Raw genomic sequence first — 13,204 nt, 5'->3', positions numbered from 1 at the left:
TTCGGAAATTCTAAAGATATGCTCATTTTAAAATTATTTTGCGACATTGCTATTGAACTGAATTTTATGCTTTTAGTGGAAAGAACATAATATTTAATAAATAAAGGTAACACACAAAACGTTAAAAAAAAGTCCCTTTGGACGTAAAATTAAAATCTGAAACCTTTCAGATTTTACTTTTTCGTTTTGATCTTATTTTTTTTATCCTATTTTTCTACCACCCAGTTTTTGACTTCTGTGCATCATGGCAAAATGTGTCTCACACAGGCTGCACATATTAGTAAAACACATAGAATAGATCTTCGAGTAAAATAGTCCATTTTTGTGCAGTCGTTTAACCACAGTAAACCACAATGTAATGCGTCATATGCTCGTTTGCCATAATAAACCACAATATTATACATCTTAAGTTTTTTTGCCAGTTTCGTTTTTTACTTGACCATTTTGGAACCCATAAAATATGCACACTATTATATAATGTGAGAAGTAAGCTTAAGATGCTGAAGCTTTATGCGAAACGCCGATATAGTCTTTTTCCAAAGGATACAAAATGATGAAATAGAATTTTTCTTCACAGTCATCAAATGAAATAAACAATAGTAGCATTATTATATAAATTGTTGCACCACCTTACAATCAGTGTTCCACAGCCCGAAACATAGGTGCAAAAACTGCGCAGGATAGGGAACAAAATTCTGTAGCTAGTAGTCATGATTTGAAGAGAAGAAAGAAATGGAGGTTTTAAACAGGCATTCGAGGAAAGAAAATATTCTGTATGAAAACGGATTTTGCGATTTTCCTTTAAAATGTATGCGTTTCTTCAATCATGCAGTTTAAAAAGGAACACTTTTCTATTTTATATTTAGAAATGCATTATATCATTCAATAAATCATTTGTAATCGAAATATTAGAGATGCTCTGGTCAAAACTTTTGTAGGTAATTTTAAATACTTATATTAAAATTTTTATCCTCCTTATGAAACACGCTAAAACAGTTCTTCATATCCTAACTTTTGAAGTACTTTTCGCTTTGTAACAATTTGTTCGTTTCCCTTGCAAAAAATAAAAGCAAAATCATTTAGACAAAATTTTCAAATATACGCATTAAAGTAATTTCTTCTCGTGTAGTATAAGACCTTCATTCTTTAACTGAAAAGCAATACAGAAAGTTTATCTGCCTAATTTTACAAAAAAGAAATACAATCGAAGTTTTCCTTTCACTTATCCTAGGCAGACAAATTTAGACATCAAGTAACTTTAATTATCAAAAGATATTTAATAAATATTTGTATAAAAAATGGTTGTTTTAAAATTTGTCTGAAAAATGGTTGCTTTTCAAATTGTCTGAAAAATGGTTGTTTTCCAATAATTGCTTTACAATGTTTAGTTAAAACATTCTTTTCATGTTAATACTTTCCTGCATCTTCCATTTCTTCTTTCAATTTTCAATAGAATACAAGTTAGTTTTAATTTAAATAACAAACGAAGTTTATAATTTAAAGAGGGTTATGTAGCAATTATCCCTGTAACTACAACGCTCAGAAGCAGCGCTATTCCCTTAACCGACCTTTGGGTTGATAAGTGAATTTTGTATTTATTAGAGCGTAGAATTAGAATCTCCGTTGCTGGAAAGTAGAAGATAAATGACGCATTTTACTGGTTTAAAATTTCAGTTACTGAAATCCATTATTTATGAGTTTGCAATGGGTAATATTTGTTTATTTTTGGTAGTAGTAGATTACATAATTTTAACAAACCTTTGTTACATTTTTACCTTTTTTTCTATGTTTTTGAAATTTATGTAGATTTGTGATTAGTTATGAAGACGCTAACTAGTCGTAGAAATAAATGTCAACTAAGTAGAATTAGATACTCAATTAGATTTAACCTTAGAGCTCCTTAGAGCTCCTCTGGAGAAAAGATTGAGAACATTTTGAAGCTTCATTTTAATTAAGAGTCACATGTACGACCAACGAAGCAAGACGGAACTGAACCTGCAAACTACAGCTGCAACATTGACATTTGCTTTGGCGAAACCCAATGCACCAACTAATTGTGTTCTTCAGAATGTTCTCGAGGCCGTGAGCAAGGTAAGACATGATTCTAATGCAGCACTGTTGTCATCGGCTACGAAAAAGTACTGAAAGGATTCCCAGTTACACTGACAAGTAAGTTCAATAAGGATTGTAAGTCTAAACGATGAGCAATTTCAGGCAATAAATTGAATCTTGTTGATATGGTTGTGAAATTTTGCGCATTATTTTTTTTTTAATTTGGACTTTGATTTTCGAATGGCGTCGTCTCACTTCCGTTAGTTGTAATGCTGTCACCATTTGCTGCAATCAAAAGTGCGGACATATTTCTTCCTCTGCATAGCCATTTAAATGGAAATTTTAAATTGCATTTGAAGAATAAAAGATTTTGGAGAAATAGAACAGCATTCATTACAAAAATTTCATCGTCGCAATTGCGAATATTGCATAGTCGCAGTAACCGATTATTTTACTTTCTTTTCACACTCAGAAATATTTACCTTTTCAAAACTAGTTACAAAGATCACTAGAAACAAATCATACACTTACTTAAAAAAGTGATTATATTGTTACGCACGAAAAAAAAAATTAATAACTCACTTTAGTAACGAAAGCTTTGATAACGATGTCTAAATTCGGTCTGTTACTGGCAGGTGAAAGGAATGCTTTGGCGGTACTACAGCGGGCACCTCTGCGAATCGTCCCCTGAGGTATGGAAACTCCTACATCGTAATGAAATTTTTCTTAATTCTGAATTTGTTTCAGAAATTATTTCATTAGAATTCATTAGAAGTAATTTATAAATTATCATACATTTTAAGAAAAGAATTATAGCATTTTAGATATTAACAAAATCTTTGTTAAATAAGCAATATTTTCTAATATTTTTGTCATCGAATTACACATTTTAGCATTTTCATAAAATTTCAAAAGGTTCAGTACCTATCCGAAACACCCTAAAGATACTTTTTAATAGTATATGTAAAATAACAGTGCACGCTTTGGAAGCATGTGTGTGTAGTTCTAAGCGGGTATTTAAAAAGAGATTAAAAGACTTACTGCTAAACAGTATATGAAGCAGAATTCTAAGATAAAATACCTAAGAAAACTTGAGACGTTAAAGCGCAAGAGCAGATGTATTGAGAATAAAATATTATTTATAATGCCTTCTTCGTAGTACTGTTAATCTATTATATTACATTTAACCCATTAAAATATATAAAACAGAACTTACTTTCCTAAGACTTATTTTTATCAAAATACTGAATATGAATACTCTGCGTATTTAATATAAAGTAATGCTTATATATTTGTCAATTTTACATCTATTTTTCATAACATGTATATACATATACATACATATATTTTTCATACCTATAATATAAACTATATTATAAGTTTCGCTTATTTTTCCTTCAGATTAGACTTTTTAGAAGCTTCCTTTTTTTTTTTTTTTTTTTTTTTTTTTTTTTTTCCCACGGAGAATTCTTGCTAATGATGCAATTTATACACCGTGCTTCTAGAAAGCGTGTAAAACACCTATTCAGAGAGACTCACTTCTATTTTTCTAGCGATATAGTTTCCAATTTAAGCACTACAAGCAACTTCTACAGCGTTCAGGACCGTAAACCTTTGGCACAGTTGGACAGAGAAACAGTTTTGCTTATTTGCATTAATGATTATATTGAAGTACTTCATTTTCTTGCTACTAAACGCTACAAAATTATCTTCCTCGGGATCCAATGTTCACATTAAATTTGATGTCGGCAATATCCTAAAACCGTTCATATTACACTGGATGTCAGCAACGTCCTGTTCACATTCTCCTAAGTTTGAAACATAATTTACGTTTTTACGTTGCTCCATTTAATTAGCATCGCTGCAAAATAGCTTGGTTTCACAACGCGTACGCACAAACTGCCCACCTGAATAACCACACGATTTCGTGAACGATGACTGACAGGCCTCGGGCTTCATTCACCGCAATTCATTCACCATACTTATTGATCACAAGTCGTATATATTACGGTCAAAGTAAAAAATCCGATACTTATTAATAATAACCACGTCTTTTGGTTAATGCGATAAGTAATACAAAATAAGCATATTTACCAAAAAATTTTAACAATTACCAAAGGAGTTCGGTCAATGTAATTAATTAAGGATAGTAGATACATATCCCAAACTCTAATTTAACTTTAATGTCATGCGACATCAAGTGCATGAAATTACATAAACTAGCAATTTTATTAGCAATGAAATACTGTCAGTGTAAAAAAAAAACTTTTATAATAATGATTACTGTTTTATAAGACACATTCATAATTTATTGCATCAAATAAATTACATTACACACAAACGATGTAAATTACAACATCACAGATGCAATACCATCACATTTCTAACAAACAGCAAATTGTAAACAAATTACATTACAAAAACAATGTTATTATATTTTAATAAATTATTTATTTGGATAGAAAAAGTGACTGTGAAGTTTGAACTTATAAGGTGCTTTTGAATTTTTATATTGTGTTGATCTGGGTTACCACTGCTTGTACAATCGCACTATTGAAATCTTTGACTTTCTAAATTAGAAATTTAGGAACAGATTATCTTAGACTTATTTCAGTGTCAGGAACTTAATTGATTGAAATAAAAGGTATAAGGTAATTTTCCCCTCCTTCTAGCATGCCTTCATGGTGTAAAAGTCAGCACACTCGGCGTGTATTCGAGAAATAAAAGGTATAAGGTATTTTTCTCTCCTTCGAGCATGTCTTCATGGTGTAAAAGTCAGCACACTCGGCGTGTATTCGAGAGGTTCAAGCGAAGGCATTAGTGATTTTTCACCTTTCCTGCTTGAAAATATTCTAATGACTTTACAAAGCTTCCTTTCGGACAGTAAAAAGATAGCTTTTGTAGAAGTTGGTTTGAATGCTGCGTTTGTTACCTAGCTTGTGGAAGTTTTTATTTTCCTTAGAAATTACAACAGCTATATATCCCGGCTATCAGCCTTACTCCTGCCTAGATCTGGTAATTCTTATCTGAATGGTTTCTCCTAAATTAGTACCTGAAGGTTTTAATTTCGAAAGAAATAACTTTTTTTTCTTATTTGACATTCTTATTTGGTGCCATATAAATAGCAAACTATCGAGCTTTATGAATATTTTCTGAGAGTTCAGTGAGAGAAAAAGACGAGCCTTCCTTGTTTTCTTCCCAATCTTCCATTTCAACATCAGTGAAACGTTTTTCTTTTCATCATCGGTTTTTTTTTCTACATCGGAATTATTTTACTTCTTTTCTAATTTCCCAACACTCCTATTTCTGTTTTTGATTGTATCTCCAACAATCATTACCTTCAAGACTTCATTCGAATCACCAACTTCGCTTCTATATTGTCATCATTCATTGCACTTATATCTTCAGCCTCGCTTGAGCTTACTGTCTGAAGTTGGACATCAATATTAGACTTTCAATACTGCAAGCTATTCTTCATTTGTGATTCCTGACAAAGTATCAACTGACAAGTAGATTCCTAAGCCTACTTTAGATTTACAGCCAAATTTAACTTCATTCGGATTGCGATATATTAATTTATATACTCTGTTTTTTATAAAAAACTGGATGAATTTTACTTCTGCTGATCACTGACTTGTATATTTATTTCAATCCAAGTGGTTAATATCATATCAGTGCCTTTGCCTTTCAACTGAGCCTTGTCGCTGACTACATATGTTGGCTTTCCTTAAACTATTTTTAATTCATTCCATATTCCAAAAACTTCTTCAGTAATGATATTAGGAAATTGGCCATTTTTACTTTGCAAGATACATGGTTCTCCAAATATTGTGAACGCATACAGTAGACGATAAGCAACTCGGATCGCTTTGTTTTTAACACTTTAAATGAATAAACTTCATTAAATGGTTTTGATAAACCATTATAAAGTCTCCACCCGCTTGTGACTGCATATTTTAGATTGCAAGTCAACTTGATACCTCGAATTTAATTTGCTGCTTTTGACAAAAACAACAACAAAACTTTTCTTGGGATGCTTTTTTTTTTGACAAGGTTATAAAGTTTTAAATATGTCATTACAATTTCAACTTTCATCTTCTTATACTTTGTTTACACTCTTCCTTGTTTATGTTTTTCTCACCATGGCTGACTGAAATATGAATCTCATGAATTATTTGAAAATTCTCCAGAAAGGTATAATGAATAATTGGGTCTTTTTCACTTTCAACTGGAAAGAGAAGTTTTTTAACGCAACCAATTCTTACAAAATCGTATTATAATAGCCTTTGATATTCTTCTAGTGATTTGCCACAAGTCTTTTCTTTGATTTCCATATCTTTTGGTTCTATCCATTTGGTTGCGAAAAATATTTTATTCTTTTCTTGAAAACAGCTAATGATTTCTTTCCTATTTTCGGTTTGAGCATGTCCAAATGATCATCAAACGTTGACTTCTAAATCATCACGCATTGTCTTTATAAATACAGTTAAAATTTGTGAAAATTTTAAAACCTTTTTATTCACTCTAACAATTCACATGGAAAAAATATCAAATTTTGATTCTAAGCAGAATTTAGATAATATGAAAGTGTCGAAGGCAAATCATTTGTGAGCGTACTGAAAAATGCTGGCGCCTCCCTTTAAGAAAGAGGGAAAAAATTAATTGATTTTTTTAATAACATCCACTTCATCTGATAATTTCTTAAAATTATTCTTTTTAACAGGTTTATATGGTTATTCTTATTACTAATCGGTTTATTCCATTAACCATAATATATATTTAGATTAGATATCAGATAAAAAATTTAAATATTGCAAAATTATGAAATTTTTATATACTTATTGAAGTTTTGAACTGCGTTTAATGAGAGAGTAACATACTCTTGCGTCTTAACTGCTGCATTTTGGTTATAGTTTTATTTACTGTTTGATTGATTTTAGTTTGCTGGAGTATACAAAATATTTCAGATTCAGAGCGCATGCCGAAATAAAAAGCTAGTCCTTCACTTTGCAGTGAGCTTTTCCTTTTTCTTCTGCAGATGAGACTATTTTAAATCATTTTTAATGTTACATTTTTATTCTATATTATTATGCTTTGTTATTTTGTATTTTATTTTGTTTCTGCACATCTGATTTTTGTATGTTCAGTGCGAGAAATAAATTGTTAACTATACACATAGCATAGAAGTATGTTTTAGATTACATATATGTGACACGTAAATACTTAGAATATAAATTTAGGATAAGATTTGTTTCATTTACAAATGGATTGGATTGGATTATTTAATTATGGCAAAGCACACGAGGGCTATCTGCCTAAAGGGAGGGATGCCTTCGGGGAGGACTTTCTAAGGGAAACTGGCTCGTATACACGTTACACAAGGGGAAAACCACGAAAACACCCATGCAGCCAGCCCGTTCGCGGGATTCATTTACAAATGAAAAGTTACACTACACATTCAAAAGGTATTTCACCTTTGTTAAAACAAATGATAATATCATAAGAGAAAACGCTTCTCAAATTTGAATCTGATTTGAAGGAAAACAAGATCCAAAAACATTTCAGTAAAGATTCGTACATGTTAGTTGTATTATTGAATTCCAGTTTCAGTTTTTAGAAACTTAAAAAAAGATTTAGGGATACTAAGTTTCACACCAGAAGAACAAAGATTTAAATACAATTCCAACACGCATCAGAAGGAATCCATATTAGCTCCTTGATATGTGGTATTTTCTGTACACGTTTTTACACACATATCTACTGCATTGATTGTTTTAATTAGCTTATTATGCAATTTATTTCTGACTAAGCTATAACTATCATTTATATTTACTGGCAAGGTTAAAAAAAATATCAGGCAGTTTACCTGTTTGAAAAGGTCCATTCAAATCTATTTTAGGGTAACCAAGATATTGTGCAGCTTCTTCGAAAGCATATCCCAGAGGAGTGACAAAGGGTGGAGTAGATACCGTCAAATAGCCTCCTGTACCATGATAACCTAAAAAGATTTACAAATCCTAAAATTTATACAGCATCATGCAAATGAGATGATTACTGAAAAAACATAATTTGCTGAATAATAAATTTTCAAGAATATTAGGTTTACATTATATAAAAAAATCTGATATGTACACCACATGATATCCTTGTATGGAATATTAAATTATACGCATTTTTTCTTGCATTTCGTTTAAACTTATTTCCTCGAAACTTATTTCTGATTCAATTCACTCGGTTCTCAGTTCGCGACAAGGCAAAAATACGTAAAACCTTAAACTATCTTTATTAAAAATTGAAAAATATAGAAAATATGTAACACCAAATACAGTTAAAACCATTAAAAAACAATTTTTACAACTGAAATTAGATTTTCTACGCAAAAACAAGTAATTCGGGCAGCCGGCAAGAAGGCAAATTTTTCGGTGCACAAAACAGAAAGTTTACTTTGGTCCCACTCGGCAAAAAGGCACTGCACGTGCAGAAACAGACTTAGCCGCAATTTAGCAACTTTTAAATTGTTGATAATTCTACAACTATTGCATGCAGATTAATTAAAGGCATAAAATCCTTAACAGGAAGATAAGAACAACATAATTCAATCATTCTTAAAGCAAAAAATGAGCAATTTACCAACATATAAGAATTAAAAAGAACTGAGCTTATAAGGTATTTCTCCCGCCTTCTTAGCGTGCCTTCGTGGTGCAGTGGTCTGCACGCTGGGCGCGTATTCCATAGGTTCGTGGTTAGATTCCGGGCGAGGGCTTTGCTCACTTTTCATCTCTCCTGCTTCCAAAAATCTGTTGTCTCTACACTGGCGGCCGAACTAAAAGGGTGGTTAGATGATGATTCATCACACCCAGGATTTGGCGATTGGGTCCCCTAAAAACCCCAGTCGCCCTTTAAAAGGGGAAGTATATAACGTATTTCTCCCGCCTTCTTGGCATAGTGGTCTGCCTGCTAGGCGCGTATTCCAGAGGTCCGTGGTTCGATACCCGGCGAAAGCGTCGTTCATTTTTCTTTTCTGCTTCCAATTAATCTAATGTCCCTACAAGCTTACGGAACCGAGTAACAGCGTAAGTATATATATATATATATAATTCATAATAATTTATAATAAGAAACCTTTCCATATACCATCTCTCCAAGGATTACAAATTCAATTTAAAACCATGGAAAGAAAAAAAATTAGTTCAAATTTTAATTAGTATTTAAATTAGTATTTTCAAGACCTCCTTGCCTAAAAATATAAAAATCTGCTAAGAAAAATCTTTAATCGCAAAAATACCAAAAGCAAGTTTTAGCGCAAGTCATAGGCTTTTAAATTTATTTTTAGTTACTTTTTTGAATAAAACAATCGTCGTAGAAGAATTTTTGGGTATTTTAGGTATGGAAGAAAAAGTAATTAAAGAGTTACGAGAGAATGACGATTGTAAAATGATAAATGAAGATATACGAAGCGATAACGAAGAAGATAAAGAAGCCACTTGTTAAAAAAGGCACAGAAAATTATTTGATTTTGTAATGGAGACTGACCAAAATGAAGAAATGAAGAGTCAAAAGGAATGATGAGCTAAACGAAGAGACTTGATAACAGGTGCAGAAAAACTTTGCACTCCATACAGCTAAACGTTTAATGAGTTGTGTCAAACATTATCGCAAGCAAAAAATCACTAGCTATTTCAAAATATAATTGTATCATATACCTACTTTTTAAGAAGTAACGGCCATCCTTTCAACGTCTATTTCATTTTCCTTTTTAATTTCGATAATATTTAGATTTGTATAAATTCATACTTTCTTAATCTGAATTGCACCTATTAAATTCACAGATTTTCCTTCTTCCCATCTATTTTTTCCATAGAAAACTAATTTTGAGGAACACGATTCTGCCGTACGCGCAGTGTGTTAATGACGTAACCTCCGAGTTCTGCAAGGGCTTACTGTATAAAAAATGTCAAACATCGGTCAGTAATTAAGTTCCTAACAAAAGGAGGCATAATACTGGCGAATATTCGTATAGCTGCAGTCCATAATGATAACGCACCTCTTTGGGCAGATGTCGGAAGGCGAGGTGTGGTGTGGAGGCAAGGAAGAGTCATAACACTAGCATATATTCATTAAAGCATAATTGTAATTTATAGTAATACTGCCACCTTTTTGTGCAGTTGTCAATATCAAGATGTTCGCCGAAAGCATCGTTAACAAAAATATCGCGAACAAATCATCGAGGAGAAAACAACGTAAGGTGAAAACATCATCGTACAAAACATCATGGGAGAAAAGAAAGCGAAGAAAATACGTCGCAATTATACAATAGCTCTGTATAAAACACCGTCGTCGAAAATAAAGCGATTCTAAAACATCGGAATTTTAAAAACATTGTCATAGAAAATATCGTGATTAAAAATAAAGCACCTACAAATCATCCCATGACGATAACATGGCAGACATGTGATTTTTCTGAAAAGTTGCAATTCGCATTATGACTTGTAAGCGCAAGTAAGAAAAATGAATATTTTTCCTCTATATTTTATATCTTTGGACTAATTAATATTTTTTTAGCTAAAAAAGCGAAAAGAAAAACTTTAGCATAAAAAAGCTTAAAACTGAGTAGAAAATTAACACTACGTACGAATACGTAATTAATTCTACATAGTTAATGGAGTTTTAAATTTATGTACTTAACTATTTACAAGTCATTATTTAATTACTAATCTCTTTTATGAAGTTATATTGGCAGTTTTTCATGAAAAATATAATTTAAAAAATTAGAAAAAGTAAGATGAGTAATTGCATGAGAATACCTACATTAAAATTGCATAGTTAATTATGAAACTGTAAAATTATTACCTTTGTAAATTTTATATTCTTTTAGTAAAAGTTAAGTTTTGTTTTGTCTCGGTTCACTCGTCTTTTTAGAAGTGTCATTAACTTTTTTAATGTACAGCCTCGTTTGGATGTCAATTAGTTAGTTATGATGAAACGTGTCGGGAGGAAGCTACGTGACACTTCAGATTTGGATTAATTGGATTATTGCAAAGCACATTAGGGGCTCTGCGTAAGGGGAGGGAAGTCTTTGTTGAGGACTTTCTCAGGAACTGTCGCACAGCCATATTATATATTAGGAATTAGGAAAACCACAAAATTCTCAAACAGGGAGTTCGTTCGCTCGGTCAAACTACTAGCCTTCAGCGACCCCTCGGCCACAACAGTGACAAACCATAACAGGAATCTTGGCTCACTGAGCAGAAACGCTTTGTTTTTGCACGACACATACTCATATATAAAGGCTACCGTTTCCTAGGTTGCTGATCAATATTCCTAATTTAAATTTCATCTTTTCCCCTTTATTTATAAGACTTGGCTCTATGATTATTTTTCCCGCTAAAACCACTGAAGCAGCATTTGCACGGCGAGGGTTAAAACCGCACTGAAATGGTTTCAGAGCTGGGACATAACATTTACTTTCTGCTAAGTTTTAGCTCTTAATAGGTCGAAGTGCATTTGAAACTACAAAGAAAACTCAGTAACTCATTTTCGACGTTTATCTGGTACAAATATATTATTACTCTTAAGACTTATAGTTCAGTCTTTGCCCAAGAATGGTGAGCTTGATACTGGCTGCGATTAACCCATTACGTTATAAGACAGTGCAAGTCTGTTAATTCGTTATAAGGCAATCGAGTCGGTTGTTGCATCTACCATCTTAGAAATGAATAGGAAATTAAAATCCGCGATAGGAACATAATGGCATGGCATTGATTTGCATTTTTATAACATAAAATGAAAGAAATACATAGTGGTAGGACAAAACGAGAAAAACAATCAATCAGGCATGAACAGAAAGCATTTATTTCATGATTTTTCATATTCGTTTTCATAAAATTAAATTAATGCATGCAGTTTACCATTCAAAGCTATTTCTGGATTTCTATTGTCCTCTGACTTGAGAAAGTATGGGAAAACTTCTTTCCAGCTCCAACCATAGGCTCCGGCTTGTTCCCATGCGTCATAGTCTCTTCGGTTACCACGAATATATAACATATAGTTGAGAATACTTGATCCTCCAAGTACTTTTCCACGTGGCCAGGGCATCTTCTATAAAAAGACCAAATTTTTAATTTGAACATTGAATTTACCCGTGCAGTTTGATTAATAAATGTAATCATCATAAACCTTAATTGTATGCTATTCTTCTTGATACTGAAAGCAAAACTTCATTCATTTGCAGACTTTTCCTGTGTTCTATGAAAATTAGATAATCTGAATCATATTACTTCTTTCATTTTAATTGTTTTTTCGTGTGTATATGCGGTACTCTTCAAGATTAGTAAAGGTGAAGCATCAAAAAGACTTTAATGATTAATCTGATAAAATTTTAGGGTACCTACAAATGTCATCAAAGGAAAATAAATTTATCTAGGACCTTTCAAACATTTTTCAGGTGTGAATCTTTACATTGAAATGTAATGCTTCTCGAACTTGTTTAGTAAAGATGTAATTCACCAAGGGTTTAGACGCATTTTTATGACAAATTCTATAGTGTTTATTAAAAAAAAAGTAAATAGAAATAGATATCGCATAATAAAACTTAAAAAGGAGGAGAATTGAATTCACTTACACAGATTAGTAGATAACATTAAGAAGGAAAAAGTACAACTGTAATCGAATTCATTCATGCTCATGCGAGAGCAAACCATTCGTGTTCATCCGACTGTAACCAGCCTCAAGCAACAGTGAGAAAGAGAAATTTTAAAAACAGTCTTACATATTCTTGGAGTTTACATCTTTCTCAGATGTATAAAAAACGAAAGTATCAGAGCCGGTATCAAAACTGGTAATAAAGATGAACCGTTGATAGTTCTCTCAGGTACTTAGAATCCATACCCTTCTGTTCGGCATGTTCCTGGGGAAGCTGGCTGCCATGGCGTTGGGACCGGTTTCGAATCCAGGCGAAACCATAGTTTTTGTAAATATAATAATAATGCTTTTCAGGCATAGGAGTACTTACACTTTACTGTTGAGAAAAACCTCTCGAATGGTTGGTAGCAGAGGAAAAAGAGGCAGGAGACCTTCAAATCCGACTTCTAAGATGTTTTTAATCGAAACTGGAATAGAGTTGAGCAAGCTATGTCACCTATGAAGTGTCCAG

General features: G+C 32.2%; 1 protein-coding gene across 1 annotated transcript in view; it reads right to left on the bottom strand.

The window, feature by feature from the left end:
• The window catches only part of LOC118197573 (glucose dehydrogenase [FAD, quinone]-like), a 55,077-nt gene that overhangs the window by 21,556 nt on the left and 20,317 nt on the right, over positions 1 to 13,204 (bottom strand). The window contains exons 3-5 of the mRNA XM_035369103.2: positions 11,961 to 12,150; positions 7,919 to 8,050; positions 2,635 to 2,756 (exon numbers count right to left, since the gene is read on the bottom strand). Of these exons, the coding sequence (XP_035224994.1) occupies positions 2,635 to 2,756; positions 7,919 to 8,050; positions 11,961 to 12,150 (444 nt within the window). The remainder of the gene's footprint in view (positions 1 to 2,634; positions 2,757 to 7,918; positions 8,051 to 11,960; positions 12,151 to 13,204) is intronic.

This window comes from Stegodyphus dumicola, chromosome 5, assembly GCF_044657685.1.
Source record: "Stegodyphus dumicola isolate Sdum_Otavi_A_Nest chromosome 5, ASM4465768v1".
Lineage (NCBI taxonomy): Eukaryota > Metazoa > Arthropoda > Arachnida > Araneae > Eresidae > Stegodyphus > Stegodyphus dumicola.
This window is presented reverse-complemented; position numbering and strand designations above follow the sequence as displayed.